A 25,041-nucleotide genomic window follows, 5' to 3' on the forward strand; every position below is an offset into this window, starting at 1 on the left:
GACTGCATTTTGGTTGGTGCAATGTATTACAAGGCCATGAACAAATAACTTTAATTCAAGCCTGCTGGTTATGTTTTAATCTGATGAGCTACAAAGTTGCTAACTCCCTATAGGAATTGAAGCAAATACACAAAATGAGATTTCCATTAAGGCAACACAAGCCCGCCCAGTTGGCCGTGCGGTCTAACACATGGCTTTCCGGGCCGGAAGGAGCACCTGGTTCGCGGCACGAATCCACCCGGTTGATTTGTGTCGACGTCCTGTGAACCGGCCAGTCTGTGGATGGTTTTTAGGCGGTCTTCCATCTGCCTTGGCAAATGCGGGCTGGTTCCCCTTATTCTGCCTCAGTTACACTACGTCGGCAATTGCTGCACAAACAAGTTCTCCACATATGCATACACCACCATTACTATACCACGCAAGCATAGGGGTTATGGTGATGGTGAGAGACATTCCCTGGGGGGGGGGGGGGGGGGGGGGGGGGGTCCACTGGGGGCCAAACCGCACAATAACCCTGGGTTTGGTGTGGGGCGGCGGAGGGGTGAAGTGGACTGCAGTAGTCATCGTGGGGACGGAGCCTCTCTGTCGTTTCTAAGTCCCCGGTTAACATACAATACAATACAATACAAAAACCTATGGTAAAAATTACTAGTTTCCTAAAATGTTTTGACGTTAATTATTAGCAGACTCAGAAACAGAGTTAATTTACTATGAATGCAGATAATATATAGGGCTACTCCTATTTAAGGGAAAACTAACTGTAACACAATATGTTAGTTAGAATATCTGCTACAGTAACTAAATCACAACGCTGATTGACTACAGATTGCTCGTAGATTATGTGCTTGAGCTCATACATTATGTAAAGGACAATGGTAGCTTCCAAAAATTCTCAAAAATACACATTTATTTGCATTGATATACAATGAAACTCAGGGGTGATGTATCTTTGGCAGAACTGTAAACCAGAAATGCTCAATTTCTATTAAATAAGTTATGCATACAACATATTAGGTAATTTCCAACGTGGTTTCAGAAATGACCCAAGTACTATGTCAACAGTACAATCCGACCATTACAAACTTGAACTGAAAGGTCCCAAGCAAAAGGGTATTCTTGGACCCTACAGTGCTTCTGATGTAGCACATCATTATGTGTTCTTGTCAAAAATTGTAGATTAGATTAGATTAATACTAGTTCCATGGATCATGAATACGATATTTCGTAATGATGTGGAACGAGTCGAATTTTTCAATACATGACATAATTAGGTTAATTTAACAACATACTTAAGTTAATATAACAACTTTATTTATTTTTTTTTATATTTTTTCTTTATTTTCTTAATTCATATCAAAAAATTCCTCTATGGAGTAGAAGGAGTTGTCATTCAGAAATTCTTTTAATTTCTTCTTAAATACTTGTTGGTTATCTGTCAGACTTTTGATACTATTTGGTAAGTGACCAAAGACTTTAGTGCCAGTATAATTCACCCCTTTCTGTGCCAAAGTTAGATTTAATCTTGAATAGTGAAGATCATCCTTTCTCCTAGTATTGTAGTTATGCACACTGCTATTACTTTTGAATTGGGTTTGGTTGTTAATAATAAATTTCATAAGAGAGTATATATACTGAGAAGCTACTGTGAATATCCCTAGATCCTTAAATAAATGTCTGCAGGATGATCTTGGGTGGACTCCAGCTATTATTCTGATTACACGCTTTTGTGCAATAAATACTTTATTCCTCAGTGATGAATTACCCCAAAATATGATGCCATATGAAAGCAATGAGTGAAAATAGGCGTAGTAAGCTAATTTACTAAGATGTTTATCACCAAAATTTGCAATGACCCTTATTGCATAAGTAGCTGAACTCAAACGTTTCAACAGATCATCAATGTGTTTCTTCCAATTTAATCTCTCATCAATGGACACACCTAAAAATTTGGAATATTCTACCTTAGCTATATGCTTCTGATTAAGGTCTATATCTATTAATGGCGTCATACCATTCACTGTACGGAACTGTATGTACTGTGTCTTATCAAAATTCAGTGAGAGTCCGTTTACAAGGAACCACTTAGTAATTTTCTGAAAGACAGTATTGACAATTTCATCAGTTAATTCTTGTTTGTCAGGCGTGATTACTATACTTGTATCATCAGCAAAGAGAACTAACTTTGCCTCTTCATGAATATAGAATGGCAAGTCATTAATATATAATAAGAACAACAAAGGACCCAAGACTGACCCTTGTGGAACCCCATTCTTGATAGTTCCCCAGTTTGAGGAATGTGCTGATCTTTGCATGTTACGAGAACTACTTATTTCAACTTTCTGCACTCTTCCAGTTAGGTACGAATTAAACCATTTGTGCACTGTCCCACTCATGCCACAATACTTGAGCTTGTCTAGCAGAATTTCATGATTTACACAATCAAAAGCCTTTGAGAGATTACAAAAAATCCCAATGGGTGGTGTTCGGTTATTCAGTGCTTCTGATGTAGCACATCATTATGTGTTCTTGTCAAAAATTGTGATGAGTTGTGCCACAGGAAAGATCATGCAATTGCTAGAAATGTTTTTAAAATGTAGACAACACTGTACAGAAATTATATTTGATAATTGGGCAATACTGGAGAAGAGACAGTGAAGAATAAGAAATAAAAATTTTGGTGTTCCTCAGGGCTCCATTTTTATTCATATGTTATGTAAATGCTTTCTCAAGTTCTCTAGATAATAAGCATTTGATCACTAGGTATGCTGATGACATGCCTGGAACCTGATGACATGTATGGAATCTGTTGCACAGAATGTAAGATCAGCCTTATCGAAGAGATTCAAAACTTTATTATTCACTTTAAGCTGAGTGGTACAAATAGACAAATATTGTGATTGATGAGATTCTGCCAAGAAACCTCTTTAGATGTAAATTTTTGGGTTTACATGTAGATGACCAACTTTAACGGAAGCAGCAAGTTGAACATGTCTGCAAACAAAATAACATCCAGTCTATATGTATCAAGGAGATTATCACTATTAATTAATTCTGAAACCCTAAGAACTGCATTTTTTGGTTTATTTTACACTTTCCTCTCTTACAGCATAGCACTGTGGGGTGAGATCTGCCACACTAATATGACAAGGGTTTCTGTATTGCAGAAGAGAGCCTTGAGGATCACAGGGAAAGGGAAACAAGTGATGTCTTGTAAAAGCCTACTGACTAGATTTAATATTCTCACAATTTATGCCCTGTAAATGCTAGAAACCATTGTGCTAGTGAAAGAGAGGAAACTAAGGTCAGAAACAGGAACATGGGAATTCACAACCATAATACAAGACATAAAACAGACTTTAACATGGTTAAGAGAAAATTAACAGCCTAAAGCCCTTATGTCAAAGGAGCTGTTTTTCATAGTCTGTTACCAAAAGATCTTAGTATGTTGACAGGTGGCACTTTTAAAAAGCAGCTCAAGCAAAGGCTTATCCATAAACACACATATAACTTGATTTGACATGAATAATAAAGTAAGCAATAATATTGACATATAAATAATTATAGTAGGAAATTTCACATAAAACCAACTTTTCACTATGGAATGAATTATTGTCCTACAATTTGAATTATTTAATTGTAGCATACTGAAAAAATACTGGAAATGTATACTTTTTTGATAATTCCCATGCATGCAAAATTACAAAATGAGAAGTAAATAAATTGACAACTGATTCTCCAAGCCCCTTGCAGTCTTACATAACTATGTATTTCTCATGTTTTCTCTGTTACCTCCTGATATTAAGATTACTAACTATAAATTTATTTTGCTTGGTCACAATATAAAGAAGCCGTCAGATAACCTTTCTTACTATTGCACTATCATTTTCAGATTTACAAGAAGTAGAAGCAAATGGTGGCATGACTGTAGATAGATACATGACTTGGATAGAATTTTGATTTGGTGTGATAAATTGTAGCTTGCCCTAAATGTGAAAAAAATGTAAGTTAATACAGATGAGTAGCAGAAACTGTCCTCTGATGTTCAAATACAGTATTAGTGGCATACTGCTTGACACAGTCATGTCAATTATGTACCTAGGCATAATGTTGCAAAGTGATGTGAAATTGAATGATTGTGTAAGATCAATTGTATGGAAGGAGACAGTTTATTGAGAGAATTATGGGAACGTGTACCTCGTCTGTAAAGGAGACAACATAAAGAATGTGTTTATGTGACCCATTCTTGAGTACTGCTTGTAGGGATCCCTACAAGGTTAGATTCAAGGAAGTCACCAATGCAGTCTATAGGCATGCTGTTAGATTTGTTACTAGTATTTACAATCAATACACAAGTACTACAGAAGTGTGCTGTAAACTCCAATAGGAATTCCTGGAGAGAAGATGTTCTTTTTGCAAAAACACTATTGAGAAGTTTAGAGAACCTGCTGCATTTGCTACAGACTGTAGAATGATCTTACTGCCGTCAACATATATCTCATGTAAGGATGAAGAACACAAGATAAGAGAAATCAAGACTGCATAAAGGCAGTCTCTTTTCCTTTGCTCCCTTTTTGAGTGGAACAGGAAATAGAATGATGAGCAGTGGTACAAGATACCCTTTTCCATGCAATGGATGGTGGCTTGTCAAGTATGTACATATGTATGTAGATCTAGATATCCAGGAAGTGTAATTCATCCATGAAGGATGTAGCACATAAAACCCTTGTTCAACCAATACTTGAAATTACTCATCAGTATTGGATATGTACCAGATAGAGGAAATAGAGAAGATTCAAAGAAGAGCAGCACATTTCATGACAGGGTGATTTAGTAAATGTGAAAGCATCACAGAGATGTGCTACCAATTCAAGTGTCAGATGGTGCAGGAGAGATGTTCTGAATCACAGTGTGGTTTTCTGTTAAAATTACAAGTGTCTACATTTCCAGAAGAGTCAACCAATATATCTCTTCCTGCTATGCATATCTCATGCAAAGTCAAGAAGGTAAAATCTGAGAGAACTGAACTCACACGGAGGCTTACCAACTGCTGTTCTTCCCACATACCATCAACTTAATGTGGCTTTTGAAGCATAGATGTAGATGTAGAACTGATCGCCATTTCCTTTGGTTTTTATAGATGCAAAGGTGGTTGTTCAGCACCTGAAATCGGTTATCTAGCTCCATCTTTATATTGTGATCGAGACAAATTTATAGGAAATTATTACAAATTTGACTGCTATATCAGCTTCTTTCAGATTGGTATCTTGCTATTTGATCCTATATTAGTAAGGGATTTCACGCTGAACCTGAATGAAAATTCATATTTGAAGGTAAATGAAATGAGTGAAGGATATGTTCTACTTCTTTCTGCTGTATGAACTCCCCCATAAAGTCAGTACTGAATCCCTATACAGAATTATAATAATATTTTTCTTGTAAAGAGAAGTTACATAATTTCAAGTTTGCTGGAAAAGACCCTGAACTGATAACTAATGAATCTAAAAAAAACCATCACTAAAAAATTTATACAAGTAAATTCAAACATTTCTGAACAACACAACTGTTCATTACGCAATTCTGAACCATTAGTATATCTCAAAATGTTCTCTATGGCATAAATGACAACTCCACCAATCTGCAAGGAATACGTCAGGGCAGAATCAACTAATGTATACCCTTATAGTGGGAGTTTTGCTTTGGTATATTATTTCCATCAGAATATCATCTTCAGAATTAAGATCTATCACTCGAACACTGGCATCTCTTTGGAGTCATATCACATTTAAATGTTACACCATCTTTGTAAACTCTGTGCAGCACTTAAATGAATATGTGCTCTTATCATATAAATGAACTTATAAATATGGAAATCATGATTTTAGGCTATTTGTTGAAAATCTGAAAAAAATGATGTTAACAAGCAGTGAAAAATTTATTCAGTGCTCTTACCAGTGCTCAGCTTCCAGAAACAAAACTAGCTAATCCTACCACCAGGGAGTATTTGGAAACCTTCTTCTACTGTTTTGGGCACTGGTCTCAGCTCAGTAACCTGGAAGGAAAGCCAATTATGAATTTACTATCACAAAAGTCCATAGAAAATGAAAATTCAAAAAACAAAGGCATACAACTATGTGGAACAAGAAAAGGTTACTACAGTATAGGACCATCTGGGCTCTCATAGTAGTCCCCATGATTTGTTCGTAGGTTCTTTTATTTTGATTGTAAATATCTTGGAATTTTCAGTTTCCTGCCTGATGTCTACTGGCAACCTGATTTTGGTGAGGCTGAGAACTGCACAACTGATCCTAAGTTCAGTCTTATTATTAATCACAAATCCCATTGGGCAGTATATGTATTGCCATGCAAGTGTGAGAATCTCTAGGCCTTTGATGAGGCTTCAGCTAGATATGTATTTATGAACTTTACACAGCATTTTTACTGCACACTTCTTTAGAATAAATAAGTCAGTTAATATGTTATAGAGCAGGAAAATGACACATCAGTTTTCAGACACTGTTTGCAGGTGATATCACCCAATGCAAATGAGTGGTATTATTACAGAACGCATCTGCAAGGGAAGCAAAAGCACCCAAAATGATGATGCTTGGTTACAGTATCAATATCATCTCACTGGGGCGGTCAAAACAGTTACTTTTGGGCATGCTAAGTGATATAACACAAAAAACACCAAAAAACATGGACCTGGTAAAGGGAAAACAAATGTCAAATGTATTCATTAGCTACTGAAGCCTAGATTATCGACAAAAGAGGTTGCATACAAAAAAAAACCTCTCATCTGATTCATTTTAACTACCATTAAACTTTCTAGAGTCTTTGCCAAATAGGATTAACAGAAGAGATAGAAAGATTCTGAAAAGAGGTGCAAAATTCATTACTACTTTGTTTACTTGACACAATAGCACTTTGAGTAGCTCAGTAGTTGATACAATGAGGATGACATTTAATATTCTGAAGATAATTACTCTAAACTGCTATAATCTTTTTTCTGCTAGGGAGGAAGGAAAAGTTGGTGTCAACATTTCATTTGTGGTAAGCCATTAGACACACATTCCATTCACTCATCTCAACAAGGAAAGAGGAAGGAAATCCCCTGTGGATGTTTTTAAGGAAACAATTTGCTTCAAGATATTTAAGGAAGTCACAGAAAACTTAAATTTTATGATGAGTGGTGACTTTGGTCCTACTCCTTTGAAATACAAGTCCCATGCCATGGAGTGTCACTTCTCTTGGTTTCTTTTACCAAGAAGCAAAGAAACTTTTTTTTTACCTGGATACACACTGGTAAATCTTTAGAAATTATAGCATATTAGGAATGGTAGAACTATCCTTCACAAGCACCATTCATTAGTGGAATATCCGCCTTCATTCCCCACGTTTTGGTCACTCACTCTGTTTTAAACTTTGTGGCCATCAACACTAAAGTACTAAAATAATCTGAGATAAGATGAATGTGGATAAAATGCATTTTAAAAAGTAAGATATCAAATGGAATTCTGATCCATTTTGCTCAGTATGATGCATAGCAAGTTGGGTACCTTCCATCAATTGTGTTTCCATCCCCCAATAATTAGTATATTTTTTCCCCAGATTCATTAGATTTCTGAAATAGTCCTTTTTGTAATGTATACAGGTACATGAAAACTACAAATTCATAGCTAGACTTAGCTCAATGTAACTTCATTACTCAAATCATTCATCTGATTATTCTGAATCCATTGGCATTATTAGTTTGGCTACAGAGCATGTTAGTTAGAAAATACGATTAACTGAAACTATTCATACAGAACAAGTCTGCAACTTTGGGATGAGCTAGGAGACATGTTTAGGTATTAGGACCTATAATACTCTATAATACAAAATTCCATCATTAAATTAAGGTATTATTTTTCCTGAAATTAATAATCCCCTGAGTCAGCTGAATTTGAAGTTCAGAGAGGCTGTCACTTTTCATTGTAAATTCTGTCATAACTACTGTAGGATTCTGGACTTTCATCACATACTTTCATTGACTGAATTTTTCTGCATCAATTATTATTTAATTGAAGGACTGATGAATGATTTCATGAAATTCACTCTAATTTGGAATATGGCACTCATTCATGTAAATGATGGGATTCACAATGTAGAAGAAAGATAGTGTCCAGTATTTTTATAAATTTGTAAGCAGTATTTTTTTCTCCAATCCACTGAAAACAGTAAATTCCAACCTAGACAAATTTTAAAGCATTATGTAGCTTTAAAAATAAGAGTTTATTCTTATGCAACTCTTTATAAGATCCACCCCTACCATGAAAGAGTCAGTCTGCAGCGAGTTTGTAATTGAGTAACACCTATATGGAAAATGTACCACAGTTGGTCCAGTGGATACATTAACCCAAAAAAAGTGTACCATATTCGTGACTTGTTTTGTGTCGTGTTGCTTATTACTCTACAGCCTGGTGAATAATAGTCAGTAATTAATTAGGATATGAACTTTTAATTATTCACTATGTTAAGCTTCAATAATCAACCATGACAACAGAGTTATGCCCTGAACAGTATGGTTTATGAAAACTGATACTTACTATGCACATTTTGTTCTCTGTGCTATGTTGATTATCTCAGAAGGACAGTGTGTTGTGTGCTCTAATAATTGACAGTTTTGACAACCAATTTTCCACATGAAGACATTTATGATTAATTATGTCAATATTAGGGTACTGCACTCAAACTATATTGTAGAATACAATCAAGTGTAGTATGTAGCTTTTTGTTTACCTGAACCAAACTGAAGTTTATGAAACCTGAACTGACAACAAGCAGTATTTCAGGCAGCATCAAAGTGTCATTAATATGTTTGGAATCAAGTTTTGATGTGGACTACATTACTGACAATAACCTACTTTCATCAAAAAAATTTCAGCCGGACATTTGACAGAGGCACCAGCTACTACAGACGTCTGTGCAGACAGTTGGGTAGGTCAGAAGTTCGTTCTCACTTCCACTCACAGAGAAACATAAAATGCTGAAGACTAAGTCAACAGTAATTTAGTAAATGCTGCTGTTAAATTAAATAGTAGTTAAACTAGTATACATCTACATCCACACAGATACTCCACAAGCTATCATATGGTGTATGGTGTATGGCAGGTGCCATGTATCACTATTAATAATTTCCTTTCCTATATTATGCACAAATGGAGTGATGGAAAACAAACTGTTTATATGCCTCTGTATGAGTCCTAATTTCTCTTACCTTACCTTCACAATTCTTAAGCAAAATGTATGTTGTCAGCAGTAGAATTATTCTGTGGTCATGCCTGTTCTCTAAACTTTTTCAGCAGTGTTTCACGAAGAAAAGTCTTCTTCTTTTCAGGGTTCCCATTTAAGTTTACGAAGCACTTCCGTAACACTCATTTGTTGGTCAAACTTACTGGCAACAAATCTAGCAGAATATTTCTCAAGTATTTCAATGTCTTCCTTCAATTTGACATGGTGGGGATCCCAAACACTTGAACAATGCTCAAGAATGGGTCACACAAGTGTTTTAAATGAAATCTCCTTTGTAGATGAGCTACACTTCCCTAACACTTTCTCATTATACTGAAATTTACCATTTCTTTTCCCTACTACTATCCTTATGTGATTGTTCCATTTCATATTGTTTTTCATCATTAACCTACAAATTTCATCGACCTGACTGTGTCAAGCAGCGTGTCACTGATATTGTATTCAAACACTACAGGCTTGTTTTTCCTGGTCACCTCTCTCAAATTACTTTTTTCTTCATTTAGAGCAAGCTGCCATTCATCATACCAAATAGAAATTCTGCCTAAGTCATCCTATATCATTTTACAGTCACTCAATGATGATACTTTTCCACATACTACATATCATCAGCAAACAGTTGCAGACTGCTGCTCACCCTATCCACCACATTATTTAAGTATTGTCAAACACCTCCTTGAAATCTAGGAATATGAAATCTAGAATGAGATTTTCACTCTGCAGCAGAGTGTGCACTGATATGAAACTTCCTGGCAGATTAAAACTGTGTGCCGGACCAAGACTCAAACTCGGGACCTTTGCCTTTCGTGGGCAAGTGCTTTAGCATCTGAGCTATCCAAGCACAGCTCACGACCCGTCCTCACAGCTTCAATTCTGCCAGTACCTTGTCTCCTACCTTCCAAACTTCACAGAAGCTCTTCTGCAAAGCTGTGAGGACAGGTTGTGAGGCGTGCTTGGATAGCTCAGATGGTAGAGCACTTGCCCACGACAGGCAAAAGTCCCAAGTTTGAGTCTCGGTCCGGCACACAGTTTTAATCTGCCAGGAAGTTTCATATCAGCTTACAATCTGCTGCAGAGTGAAAATCTCATTCTGGAAACAACCCCCAGGCTGTGACCAAGCCAGGTCTCTGCAATATCCTTTCTTCCAGGAGTGATAGTTCTGCAAGGTTCACAGAAGAGCTTCTGTGAAGTCTGGAAGGTAGGAGACAAGGTACTGGCAGAATTGAAGCTGTGAGGACAGGTTGTGAGTCATGCTTGGATAGCTCAGGTGGTAGAGCACTTGCCCGTGAAAGGCAAAGGTTCTGAGTTTGAGTCTAGGTCTGATACACGGTTTTAATCTGCCAGGAAGTTTCAATATGGAATCTGCCTGTTGCCCCTCTTCCATGGTTTACAGGGTGTGAGAAAAGCACAAGCTGAGTTTCACACAAGTGATGCTTTCTAAATCCATGCTAATTTGTGGACAGAATCTTTCCCACCTCAAGGAATTTATTATAGTTGAACGCAAAATACATTCAAGACTCCTGCAGCATACCGATGTTAAGGATATGGATCTATAATTTTTTGGGTCCATTCTCATGTACAGTGGTCTCATGCACTTTTCCCCAGTTGCTTGGGGCTTTGCATTGGGCAATAGATTCACAATAAATGCAAGCTATGGAAGGAGCCAATGCTGTAAAACAAAATTGCAATCCCATCCGGACCTGGCAGTTTACTTGTTTTCAACTGTTTCAGTTGCTTCTCAATGCCACAGATGCCTATTTGTATGTCCTCCATAAGGGAGCCCAAGTGACCATCAAATGATGGTATGTCTTTATGACACTTCTGCATAAATGATCTTTCACATTCAAAATTTAAAACTTCAGTTTTGCTTTTGCTGTGTTCTATTGCCACACAAGACTGGTCAATGACTGACTGGATAGAAGCCTGTGACTCACTTAGTGATCTTCCACGGGACCAGAATTTTTTCAGGTTTTTGTCAAGATCCTTCCCTATGGTAGGATGGTGGAAGTAGTATGCTTTGTGCATGTGATATACTGATGACTGTACACACTGAACACTGCACATCAGTAGGTCTTCTCACCAGAGAAGGAAGTGCCATCTTTGGACAGCAAACTATCAGATGGTACATCAAAATTAATTCCTTGGGCCTTAAAGCCCAGCAAGAGGCAATGTCATTTGTTTCACTGCCACATATTATTGTTCCTCAACTCTAAACACAGTGTGTCAACAATGAGATGACTGCATGTATGGAGACAGCACATTGTGTAATTGTATTTGCCCCACAAGCATCCTTACCTGCTTCATCATTTGTCTCCTTTCTCTTAATTCCCACATGCCCTGGTACTCAGCAGAATGATAACAGCTTCTCTTGTCTATGCAGGTGCAGAAGGGAATCATGTATCATCTGGACTTGTTTGTCTGCTGCACACACATGATGTACAGCCTGAAGGGCACTTAAAGAGTCAGACCTAACGAGGAATTCAGTAGCATGAATACTTCTTAACCACTACAGTGCTCTCAAGATCATATATAATTCAGTATCAAACACTATGAATCTATTAGGTAAGTAATTTTGCAGGTATATTTAGGAAATAACACACCACAGCTGATGGAATCCTCCTCTTTAGACCAATCACTATAAATTACAGCATCAAAATATGTAAAACATGGATTTTAAAATGTAATTTGGGATGAAATTATTTCTGAAGCCGGTTAAACATAAAAAAATCATGGGTCTCCTTATTAACTAGGATGGTGAACAACTCTATTCTTGATGAAGCACATCAATATGGACTGTATTAAGTGTCAATAGATCCTCCTTAGTAAGAATCAGAAATGGCCTTGTTGCTCACAGTAATTTTATGAACATTTGCTTCATTTTCAGGTGAACAACAGTATGGAATGCTGGTGACTGTACATTGAGAGTTGACTCTATATGCAACACACCATGAGAATCTCCTGCCTCACAACAAGTAGTGGCTCACCAGCCTTAACAGAGAGGCTGGGAATATGACTGGTGTTATATGCTCATGTTGCCAGCCAAATCCCCTCATGGTAAACAGCATCAATCATTTTAAGATGTGATGGCCAGATGAAAGTGGCAAGGCAAGATCACACAAAAACCTTGTAGGACTGGAGAGGCCATTTTTGGTCCTCTCCCCACAACCTGTGGCTGAGGCACTGTAGTTTAAACAATGGCTCTAGATGTTGGGCATTTAAATACTTAAGGAGCAGTAATCAAGCAAGCCTTTCATCAAAACTGAGACACAGAAACTCCACTGAACTTTAAAAACTGAGAGCAATGTCATTCATTTTTAGTATGTGTGGTTTAAAAGACAACAAGGATAATTAAAATTAACATACACACATATTTCTGACAAAAATGTAAAATCCTGTACTATGTTCCCATTCCTCCAACCATCTTATCAAAAGTTGTGAGTGACAAGTAGTCATTGTAAAGTTGAAGAAGAGCACTTAATAGTAAAGTTACCCATAAACACTGAGCACCAAATAGGAGGCTTACCTGTAAATGTAATGCTGCAAATTGCTACAGCAAACAGTCAAGCTTAAAATGGATCTGTGGTGACAACATGCTCTAACAGAATTTCACTGACATGACATCTATGAGTGCATGCTGAAAAGTAATTTTTTATGTGAAAACCCTTAAAACTTTTTCAATAAAACAAACTTTATTAACTTTCTACATCTTTATTCTTCATGTATAAATATTTTATTTCTTGACGTAATCACCCTGGCAGTGAACACATTTCTCCCAACAAGAGACCAGTTTATTGATACCACCACTGTAGAATGTTTGGCTTTCCTGACAGAGCCACAACCTCACCCATGCATGCACTGCTTCATCACCATTGAAGTGAAGTCCTTGAAGATGTTGTTTAAGTTTTGGAAGCATTCCAAGCTCTGTCACATATGTTATGGTTAGCATCACTGTTTCATTCATTAAAAGCATGAACAACCTAACTTCACACATTACTGAGGTCGATACAGTCAATGCTGTACACAGCTTTCATTTTTCTATGGATTTTAATTGGAGGCACATTTCTTGCACTTAGGAACTTGATTACAGAACACTGTTTTCACACACTGACTTGGTTACATTACAATTAATCTGTAATAGAACAATATGAGAATTTTGTTAACATCGTTAATGCCTCCTCCCGAGCATCAATTCCAAGGGGATGCAGAATGAACTATATCAAGGGTATAATACCCGAAATGGCCACTCTTCTTGAAGAATAGTACAGGAACATTGAAGAAGATCCTATCAGTGAAGCCACATCAAGCCTTGCACAGAATGTCCTCTCTTCAGTATCTGAGGCTAAGAGAGAAGAATGGATACAATTAATGGCTGACTGTGACATGAGTAAAAGTAGCCAAAAGGCCTGGAGACTACTACATCAACTGAGTAATGATAACACTCAGGTCAACACATATGTTATTTGTGGTGTCACCGCCAGACACCACACTTGCTAGGTGGTAGATTAAATCGGCCGCGGTCCATTTAGTACATGTCGGACCCGCGTGTCGCCACTGTGTGATCGCAGACCTAGCACCACCACAAGGCAGGTCTCGTGATACGATAGAGCACTAGCCCCAGTAGTACGACGACATTACTAGCAACAATACGGACGAAGCCTTCCTCTCATTTGCCGAGAGACAGTTAGAATAGCCTTCTGCTAAGTCCATGGCTACAACCTAGCAAGGCGCCAATTGTAACAGTGCATGTATCTTACGAGTCGCATTTGTATAGTCAAGAGAGATGTATCACAAGGATCATTAAAGTTAAGTATAAAGCAGCTACGTACTTTTCTTGCTACCATTCAATAGTTATCCTGTTCCAGACTTGACGCCCGTCAGCGTGTGTGTACGCGTGCCTTTCTTTCGGCTACCTCAAGTGGCGTAACAGTCTTGTTACGTCACTACATTATTATTAAACCAAACCAAATTGCTCACCAACTCCTCATTAATGGCAAATCAACTAAACCCAGAAATATAGAGAGAAAACAATTATTCAGGCAAACAGATCAAGAGAATAGTATCTTATCTCCTTCTTTCTCTCTTGAAGAATTGAATTCAGCCCTGGATAAATGTAAACTGGGAAAAGCAGCAGGATTGGATGACATTAGAGCTGAACAAATCTAGAATTTTGGTCCTGCTACAATGCTTTGGTTACTGGAATTTATGAGCAACTGTATTCGAGAATGCAGGATCCCTAAAGTATGGCGAAAAGCAAGAGTAATTGCCATACCAAAACCAGGAAAGGATAGGTAAGATCCCAAAAATTATAGACCTATCTCCTTACTCTGTCACCTCTACAAAATAATACTGGAGAGACTCATTCTTCAGAGAATGATTAGAAAGGTGGAGCCTCTTCTGAAACCACAGCAAGCAGGTTTCAGAGAAGGGAAAAGTTACACATCTCAGATATTAAACTTAACATAACAAATCAAATATGGATACGAGAAACGGTTCTTTACAGGTGCTGTCTTTACTGATCTGTCCGTGGCTCACAATATGATCAACCATCGGCTCCCTCTGAATACAGTTTTTGATATAAGTAAAGACTTCACACTCATGTGCAATATTAGAAACCTTCTCCAGAACTGCAGATTTTTTTGTGGAATTTCAGTCTAAGAAAAGTAGATGGAGAACTCAGAAAAATGGGCTACCACAAGGCAGTGTGCTTGTGCCGCTATTATTCAACATCTATACCAACGATAACCTATCCCTGAAGGAACTAGAAGCTTTATTTATGCTGATGACTGCACTATCACTACTCAAGCTGACTGTTTTGAGACTGTAGAAGATACGCTATCAAAATCTTTGGAAGAATTCACTGTTTACTATCATGGGAGTTACTTGAAACCTAATCCTGCCAAGACTCAGACCTGTGTTTTCCACCTGAAGAATAAACAGGTAAATAGATCCTTAAATATATCCTGTGGAGGCATTGTACTCAAACATAATCCTACTCCCAAATACCTTGGAGTAACTTTGGATCGTGCACTAAAATATAAAAAGCATTGCCTTAACACCAAACAGAAAGTGACAGCAAGTTTGGTATGGTACAAGTCCAGCAGTCATGCCAGGAATGTCGATGTGGCTCTAAATGAGTCTTGCCGGATTATCACGGGTTGCTTAAGACCTACTCCTGTGGACAAACTCCACTGCATCACTGGCATAGCTCCTCCTGAAATCAGACGTGAGGTAGCTGTGAGGTATGAGAAAAGTAAGGCCACAATGAAGAAAGCCCATCTACTATATGGTCGTCAGCCCACACATCCTAGGCTGAAATCAAGAAAGAGCTTCTTGACAACTACCAAGGCTCTCATCGAGAATCCACATGTGGCAAGGACCTCGCAATAGTGGGAGAAATGTTGGTATTTGGCAGAATGGATGGCTCCAAGGAAGAACTTCCCCCTGAACATTTGGAGAAGTGGTCAATACGGAGGTCTCTCAACTGATTACGATCAAACACAACAAGATGAAAGACCAATCTGTGGACCTGGGGTTTCTTGTGGACTCACTTCTTTGCCAGCATGGCATTGAGCAGACTAACAGCCATTTCCTTCAGTGTTCCTCATCACCAACCACCTGCACCGTGCAAGACCTTATGAGAGCTACACCAAATTCACTTGAAGTGTCCTATTTTTGGTCTTCTTTTGTGTAAAATTATGTCAGCACTTATATTTTTTTATATTTCTGTACTTTTGACACAATAAATATTTAATTACAATTGAGAGACCTGTATCATGAGGGGGTTGCAACTTGTGTCAGTAAAGTTGGAAAGTCAACCGAGTAATATGCATGACATGTAATACCTCAACCAATATAGAGAAGAGAATAAAGAAATTGTAAGCATTACTTTTCAGCACGCCTTGTAAAACTGTCTGGAAAGGAAGGACCTTCTGAATATGGGTAGACATCCCCAGAAGCTCCACTTGTGGAGTGGATCAGGGATTTTATGCCTCCTCATAGGTGGCATAACACCTATGGGTGCTGTCTCCATAGGAAAGATTGTTGTAATGCCACCTCCAGCAGGGTGAGATTGTTATGGTTTAACAATACCCCCCACAACCTCACTAGAAGTCTCTAGGTAGTTTCTGTGATTCTAGGACCCAGGTCAGATGCCAATAGATCACACATTCCAGCATGTTTCCCCACAGCTAGATAGCGCTACACAACAACAACTACTGCGAAAGACTTTACCTTTCCTGATATCTCCATCCATATGTCATGACTGTCTCTAGTCAGTCAAATCTTATTAAAAAGAGATGTGAGTGTGCACTACAGGTTCCTTTTAAGGTTCCATAACATGATGCGCTAGATTTTACCATCACCTGGTGCAGTACTCTTGGCCTAAGACAATGCACACTCCAACTTCCAAGCAGAGAAGTGGTAGTTATATTCTTGGCATTTTTAGAATAGAAATTTCAGTTGCCCCTTTCCATTTAATGTCCAGCATATGTGGAAAGCTAGATCCTAATTTGCAGCAGCAGCAATCACAATGAAGCATTCTGCCACTGTCTGCACCATTCCTCGCTTCCAGGTGTAGGTTGCAGACACTACTGCTTCAGTACAGCAATTATTGGCAAACTGAAACATTTGCAACATATTCTCCTCATAGCTTCCCATACCTGTATAGAGCCAGAAGAATCATTTATCAAATGTATAAATACTTGTTATGATTTCTCCTTGTTCTCATTGATTGTTCTTCATCTCTTGGTCCTCGTGATCCCAAAAAACCACATGGTTCTAGCAGATGGTTAGGATTTTACCCATTGCAAAGCCACCCACCTGACCCTATCTGCAGAGTGACACTCATCATTCTATCATGGGTCATGATGCCTCTGAAGTGAGCCTGAGGACTTTGGGATAGATAAATCAGTAGTATGGTGGGCAATGCTTTTAATGTGGTCCACCCAGTTCGGAACACTCTCTCAGTGTTGAAAAACAACCTGTTGGGTGTACAACATACAGTTTTGTCTGGTAAGTGTTAATCATGCTAGCTTCCTTTCAGGAACTGTTCTATCAGAGGTACATTCAAATGGGGAAGTAGTCACTTGAATGCAAGTCATTGACCCCTCCTCACTGTGCAGTGTCTGCAAGGACAGGAGATCAGAATAGAATGTCAATGGGAGACAATGACCCTATTGCAATGCTAATTAATGCTATCACCAGTATTTACAAGACACAGTCTCATATCTCGCCCAGGTAATGAGAGTGGTTCCATCACAGAAGATATTGACAGCATTGAGTCAAACAGGTTGCAGGGAATGGCAACTCAGGCAGCCCTCCCACTGACTTACCTGGTCCTGCCACCTAGAGGCCAGAATGTCTTTATAATCAATGGCATGCTGCTGGAATCTGGCTGCTCTCTACTGGATTGGACTACAGATTGCTATACAGACCATTAATTCCTGTTCTGACAACAACTTTGTGAATACTTATAAACTTTCTGGTGTCATTCTTTCAGCATCAAGTTTCTCACCCACTCTGACCCAGATCATTCAGGCTTTATGAAATTTCACTTTATTCTGAAGCTGTTTAACTGTACACAGAGTACGCGAAAGAACTAGCCCCCCTTCTAACAGCCGTGTACCGCAAGTCTCTAGAGGAACGGAGGGTTCCAAATGATTGGAAAAGAGCACAGATAGTCCCAGTCTTCAAGAAGGGTCGTCGAGCAGATGCGCAAAACTATAGACCTATATCTCTTACGTCGATCTCTTGTAGAATTTTAGAACATGTTTTTTGCTCGCGTATCATGTCATTTCTGGAAACCCAGAATCTACTATGTAGGAATCAACATGGATTCCGGAAACAGCGATCGTGTGAGACCCAACTCGCCTTATTTGTTCATGAGACCCAGAAAATATTAGATACAGGCTCCCAGGTAGATGCTATTTTTCTTGACTTCCGGAAGGCGTTCGATACAGTTCCGCACTGTCGCCTGATAAACAAAGTAAGAGCCTACGGAATATCAGACCAGCTGTGTGGCTGGATTGAAGAGTTTTTAGCAAACAGAACACAGCATGTTGTTATCAATGGAGAGACGTCTACAGACGTTAAAGTAACCTCTGGCGTGCCACAGGGGAGTGTTATGGGACCATTGCTTTTCACAATATATATAAATGACTTAGTAGATAGTGTCGGAAGTTCCATGCGGCTTTTCGCGGATGATGCTGTAGTATACAGAGAAGTTGCTGCATTAGAAAATTGTAGCGAAATACAGGAAGATCTGCAGCGGATAGGCACTTGGTGCAGGGAGTGGCAACTGACCCTTAACATAGACAAATGTAATGTATTGCGAATACATAGAAAGAAGGATCCTTTATTGTATGATTATATGATAGCGGAACAAACACTGGTAGCAGTTACTTCTGTAAAATATCTGGGAGTATGCGTACGGAACGATTTGAAGTGGAATGATCATATAAAACTAATTGTTGGTAAGGCGGGTACCAGGTTGAGATTCATTGGGAGAGTGCTTAGAAAATGTAGTCCATCAACAAAGGAGGTGGCTTACAAAACACTCGTTCGACCTATACTTGAGTATTGCTCATCAGTGTGGGATCCGTACCAGGTCGGGTTGACGGAGGAGATAGAGAAGATCCAAAGAAGAGCGGCGCGTTTCGTCACTGGGTTATTTGGTAACCGTGATAGCGTTACGGAGATGTTTAATAAACTCAAGTGGCAGACTCTGCAAGAGAGGCGCTCTGCATCGCGGTGTAGCTTGCTCGCCAGGTTTCGAGAGGGTGCGTTTCTGGATGAGGTATCGAATATATTGCTTCCCCCTACTTATACTTCCCGAGGAGATCACGAATGTAAAATTAGAGAGATTAGAGCGCGCACGGAGGCTTTCAGACAGTCGTTCTTCCCGCGAACCATACGCGACTGGAACAGGAAAGGGAGGTAATGACAGTGGCACGTAAAGTGCCCTCCGCCACACACCGTTGGGTGGCTTGCGGAGTATCAATGTAGATGTAGATGTAGATGTAAATTAATAAAAGTTGTGCACATTAGCACAAAGGAACCAAACAATTTTATACAAAAGTGGCAATGATGAGTGCACAGCACTTGGACATAGGACATGTTCAGTGAAGGCAAACATGGATCCAGAGTTTCTTTAACTTTGGCAACAGCAATTAATGCTGCAACAGGAACAATATTAACAGCAACAGACCTGATTAGAAAAGTGGATGGATTCACTAGCCAACAAACACTGCCACACATGTTGTGAGAAGCAGAGCCAGTACACCAGCTTCCACCCATTTCCACATTTTCTGCCAGATGCTGATGAATGGGAAACCTATAATTAGCACCTCTCCCTGCACTTCTAGGTATGTAACATTTCTAATACAGTACTGCAACACACGTCTTCTATCTCCTAATCCTAAGAGTTGAATTTGCTTTTCAAACTTAGTAGTTATTAGATCCAGAAATTTTACAACTTTGGGAAAGCTGCAAGTTATTTTCATCATATTATGAACCAAAGTGTGATGCAGTAGCAGCCAGATGAGAAGTTTTTCAGTGTCCCAAACACTCTAGTCAATAATACATATTATGCACAGCTGAACTTCAAGGTCTTTCCTGCAAATGTAATTTTTCTTTTGAGCCATCAGTCTTCTGACTTGTTTGACATGGTCAGGCATGAATTCCTCTCCTGTGCCAACCTCATCATCTCATAGTAGCACTTGCAACCTAGGTCCTCAATTATTTGCTGGATGTATTACAAGCTCTGTTTTCCTCTACAATTTTTGCCCTCTACAGCTCCTTTTAGTACCATGGAAGTTATTCTGTGATGTCTTAACAGATGTCATGCCATCATGTCCCTTCTTCTTGTCAGTGTTTACCATATATTCATTTTCTTACCAATTCTCTGGAGAACCTCCTCATTCCTTACCTTGTCAGTCCATCTAATTTTCAGCATTCTTCTCTAACACCACATGTCGAATTCTTCAATTATCTTCTTTCTTGATTTTCCCACAGTCCATATTTCACTGCCATAAAATGCTGTGTCCAAATATACATTCTCAGAAATGTCTTCCTCAATTTATGGCCTATGTTTGATACTGGTAGGCTTCTCTTTGCCAGGAATGCCCTTTTTGCCAGTACTAGTGTACTTCTGATGTCCTCCTTGCTCCAACCGCCATGGTTTATTTTGCTGCCTAGGTAGCAGGATTCCTTAACTTCATCTATTTCATGATTACCAATCCTGATGTTAAGTTTCTCGCTATTCTCATTTCTGCTACTTCTCATTACTTTCATCTTTATTTGATTTACTCTCAGTCCATATTCTGTACTCATTAGACTGTCCACTCCATTCAGCAGAGCCTATAATTTTTCTTCACTTTCAGTGAGGATAGCAATGCATCAGTGAATCTTATCATCGATATCCTTTCACCTTGAATTTTAATTCCACTCTTGAATCTTTCTTTTATTTCCATAATCACTTCTTTGATGTATAGACTGAACAGTAGGGATGAACGACTATACCCTTGTTATACACCCTTTTTGATCTCAGCACTTCAGTCTTTGTCTCCCACTCTTATTGTTCCCTCTTGGTTTGTATATTACCCATCTTTCCCTATAGCTCCTCCCTATTTTTCTCAGAATTTTTAACATCTTGCACCATTTTATATTGTTGAATGCTTTTTCCAGGTTGACAAATCCTATGAATGTGCCTTGATTTTCTTCAATCTTGCTTCCATTACCAACTGCAATGTCAGACTTGCCTCTCTGGTGCCTTTACCCTTCCTAAAGTCAAACTGATCGTCATCTAACACATCCTCAATTTTCTTTTCCATTCTGTTGTATATAATTCTTCTACATCTACATCTATACTCTGCAACCCAGTGTGAGGTGCATGGCTGAGGGTATGTCATGTTGCACCAGTTATTAGGGTTTCTTCCCATTCCAGTCATGTATGGACTGCAGAAAGAGTCATTGAATACCTCTATGTTTGCAGTAATTATTCAAATCTTATCTTCACGATCGCTATGTGAGGGATATGCAGGGAGTTGTAGTGTATTACTAGAGTCGTTATTTAAAGCTGGTTCTTGAAACTTTGTTAATAGAATTTCTTGGGATAGTTTATGTCTATCTTTAAGAGTCTTCCAGTTCAGTTCCTTCAATATCTCTGCGACACTCTCCCATGGATCAAACAAACCTGTCACCATTCATGCTGCCCTCCTCTGTATATGTTCAGTATGCCTTGTTAGTCCTATTTGGTATGGGTCCTACACACTTGAGCAGTTTTCTACAACCAGTCACATGAGTGATTTGTAAGCAGTCACCTTTTTAGGCTGATTGCAGTTCCCTAGTATCTGACCAATAAACTGAAGTCTACCAACTGCTTTACCCACAACTGAGCCTATGTGATCATTCCATTTTGTATACCTACAATGTGTTACACCCAGGTATCTGTATGAATTAGCTGATTCCAACTGTGACTCACTCATACCATAGCTATGGGATAGTATACTTTTTTTCATTTTGTGAAGTGCATAATTGTACATTTCTGAACATTTGAAGCAAGTTGCCAATCTTTGCCCCACTTTGAAATTTTATTGAGATCAGACTGAATATTTATGCAGATTCTTTCAGACAGTACTTGCATCAACTGCAAGAAGTCTGAGGTTACTATTAATATTCTTTTCACTAACTTGGATGCATGAGCTGTTACGCTGATTGTGTGATAATTCTTGCACCTGTTGGCTCTTGCATTGTTCAGAATTGCGTAGGTAATGTTTTTCCAAAAGACTGATGGTATATCACCAGACTCATACATTCTACACACCAACATGAATAGTCACTTTGTTGCCACTTCCCCCAATGATTTTAGAAATTCTGATGGAATATAATCAATCCCTTCTGCCTTATTTAATCAGAAGTCTTCCAAACCTCTTTTAAATTCTGATCCTAACAATGGATCCCCTAGCTTCACTGTGTCTATTCCTGTTTCTTCTCCTATCACATCATCAGACAAGTCTTCCCCGTCACTGAGACCTTCAGTGTGCTCTTTCCACCTATCCACTCTCTCCTCTGCTTTTAACAGTGGGATTCCCATTGTACTCTTAATGTTACCACCCTTGCTTCTAATTTCAGCAAAGGTTGTTTTGACTTTTCTGTACACTGAGTCAGACCTTCTGACAATCCTTTCTCTTTCAATTTCTTCATATTTTTCCTGCATCCATTCCACCTTAGCTTCACTGCACTTTCTAATTATTTTATTCCTAAGTGATTTATATATATGCATTCTTGAATTTCCCAGAACATTTTTGTACTTCCTTCTTCCATTGATCAACTGAAGTATTTTTTCTGTTTCTCATGGTTTCTTGGCAATTACCTTCTTTGTACCTATGTTTTTCTTCCAACTTCAACAACATTTTTAGAGATTTTCATTCTTCTTCAACTGAGCTGCCTACTGAGCTATTCCTTATCACAGTATCTACAACCTCAGAGAATTTCACGTGTATCTCCTCATTCCTTAGGACTTTTGTACCCTGCTTCTTTGAGCATTGATTTTTTCTAACTAGTCTCTTAAACTTCTGCCTACTCTTCATCACTACTAAAATGTGATCCGAATATATATCTGCTCCTGGGTATGCCTTACAATCCAGTATCTGATGTCACTTTACATGTACTAACTAGAGCCACAATCAATTGTATGCAGATTATCTTGTGTGTGGTGTAATTATTTGGTACATTCCACAGCAGGAAGTACGTTTACAAATACTAGTTGGACAGCCAACCCTAGAAGAGGTTCTCAAAGCTGCTAAAACACATGAAGTTCCATGTCAGGCACAATGCTCATAAGAGGAACAAGATGTGTCTTCTATCAATAGCTCATCCCCTTCCCACAGAAAATTGTTGTACCAGGACTTAGACTGCTCAACATCTAATAGTGACAACACTGTGTTTCTGTTCATAGTCCATTCCGTTACCACAACAAATTGCAAAATCGGATTCAGATTTATAATCCTCAGTGAATATTGTACTAAGCAAGCTTGTTGTTCTGTGCCTCAGACAGCGCATTCAGATAACCAGTCTTCTGCATCCAATTCAGATTCAGACTACCCCTATGGTTGTCCTCTGAATGGGTGCCCACAGTTTTGAAGCATGTACATCTGATAGCAGTGTCCTCATAAACATGTATGCTGCTCAGAATGTCACAAGCTTAGCCACATGTCCAGCATCCGTGGCAGCCACACATGTCCTCCTGAGTCACAGCATGAGCATAAACAAGTTCACATCATCTTACCTCACTTATATCTTTTTACAGAGCAACTGCAGAAATTTTGGATCACACTTGCCACTTTTGATCAACCATTTATATTTCAAGTGAAAACAGGAACTTCCCAATTGCTTCCAGCCCATCAGGATCTAATAAACTACAGCCAATAGTGCATTCCCCTCCATGGTCATTGTGTAGTGATGGCCACTACAAGAAACTCAACAGACATAATTTTACATCATTGCTTCAGACTGTAGTCAAAACATGTTTGGTCTCCCCGTTTCTTTCACACCCACCTAAGTCTGATGGCAGAATTTATGTCTGCAGGGATTTTACAACAATTGTCAATGATCAATCAGTTGTAGATACTTCACCCATTGCTTGTCCCAAAGAACTATGTCAAAACTAGTATGAGGAAAATATTTCATCAGAACTGATGTACGAAAGGTGCATCTATAGTTAAAATGGACAAGGTTTCCTAGTAGTTCATGGTCATCAATTATTTCTTTGGCCTCTTATCCTACAATCACTCCCTTTCAACATGTATCTGGAGCAGGTTATCCATGATGTCCTGTGCAGCACTATCTGGATGACGACCTTATTACTAACAATATGAGAGAAGCACACCTATATAATCTTTGCTTCCTTTGCCTAAATTTACAAGGCAACTGCCTCTGTTGAAGCTTAAAGAAATGTGTATTCTTTAAATCAAAAGTTCACTAACTGCGATACATGCTCAGTATGGTGGCTTACACTCAACAAATTAAAATGTCGAAGCCGCCAGCAAACTCTATCCACCGACTAACCTTACAGAACTACAATCCTCCACATACACATTATTAATGTTTCACAATGAATTACAATCCTAATTGAAAGCTTTTATTTATGTTTCACAATACTTCTTGAGTATAGTCAATTATTGCCGGAAATTTATCCCTCGGGCATCGGAAAGAGCCAAACCTCTCAAACTTCTGAGAAAAGAGGTATCAAATTTCAATGAACCACTGCTTGCCAATAGATTTTTGATTGCATAAAGGGCTTCACCATACCTCACAGCTAGCAATGTTTGACCCCAGTAAACCATTGATCCTCACCATTGATGCCACGTAACATGGTGTTGGTGCAGTTTTATCACAAAAATCCTGGTGACACTGAACATTCTATTGCATACACATCAAAAACATTAAATTCTGCTCAATTCAACTACAGAAAAATAGAAAATGAACCTTTATCAATCATTTTTGGCGTCCAAAAATTTCATAATTTCCTCTGTTGAGTGAAATTCCTACTTATTACTGACTACAAACTTCTGGTAACTCTCTTCAGCCCTCACAGCCGTATACCAGAGAAAAGATGTAACAAAGCAGGTGGATTACTTCTAGCTATTATGCTTTTTACCCTTCCAAAATCAGTTATTATTATTATTATTATTATTATTATGCAAATTTTGTGATGTCACTAATGTCATTTATATGGCATGTGCACAATAACTAAAA

General features: G+C 38.5%; 1 protein-coding gene across 1 annotated transcript in view; it reads right to left on the reverse strand.

Moving 5' to 3' along the window:
- The window catches only part of LOC124722406 (solute carrier family 35 member E3-like), a 168,483-nt gene that overhangs the window by 42,439 nt on the left and 101,003 nt on the right, over nucleotides 1-25,041 (reverse strand). The window contains exon 6 of the mRNA XM_047247574.1: nucleotides 5,950-6,049. Coding sequence (XP_047103530.1) covers nucleotides 5,975-6,049 — 75 coding nt within the window. The 3' untranslated portion in view covers nucleotides 5,950-5,974. The remainder of the gene's footprint in view (nucleotides 1-5,949; nucleotides 6,050-25,041) is intronic.

The sequence above is a fragment of the Schistocerca piceifrons genome, chromosome X (assembly GCF_021461385.2).
Source record: "Schistocerca piceifrons isolate TAMUIC-IGC-003096 chromosome X, iqSchPice1.1, whole genome shotgun sequence".
Taxonomy (NCBI): Eukaryota; Metazoa; Arthropoda; class Insecta; order Orthoptera; family Acrididae; genus Schistocerca; species Schistocerca piceifrons.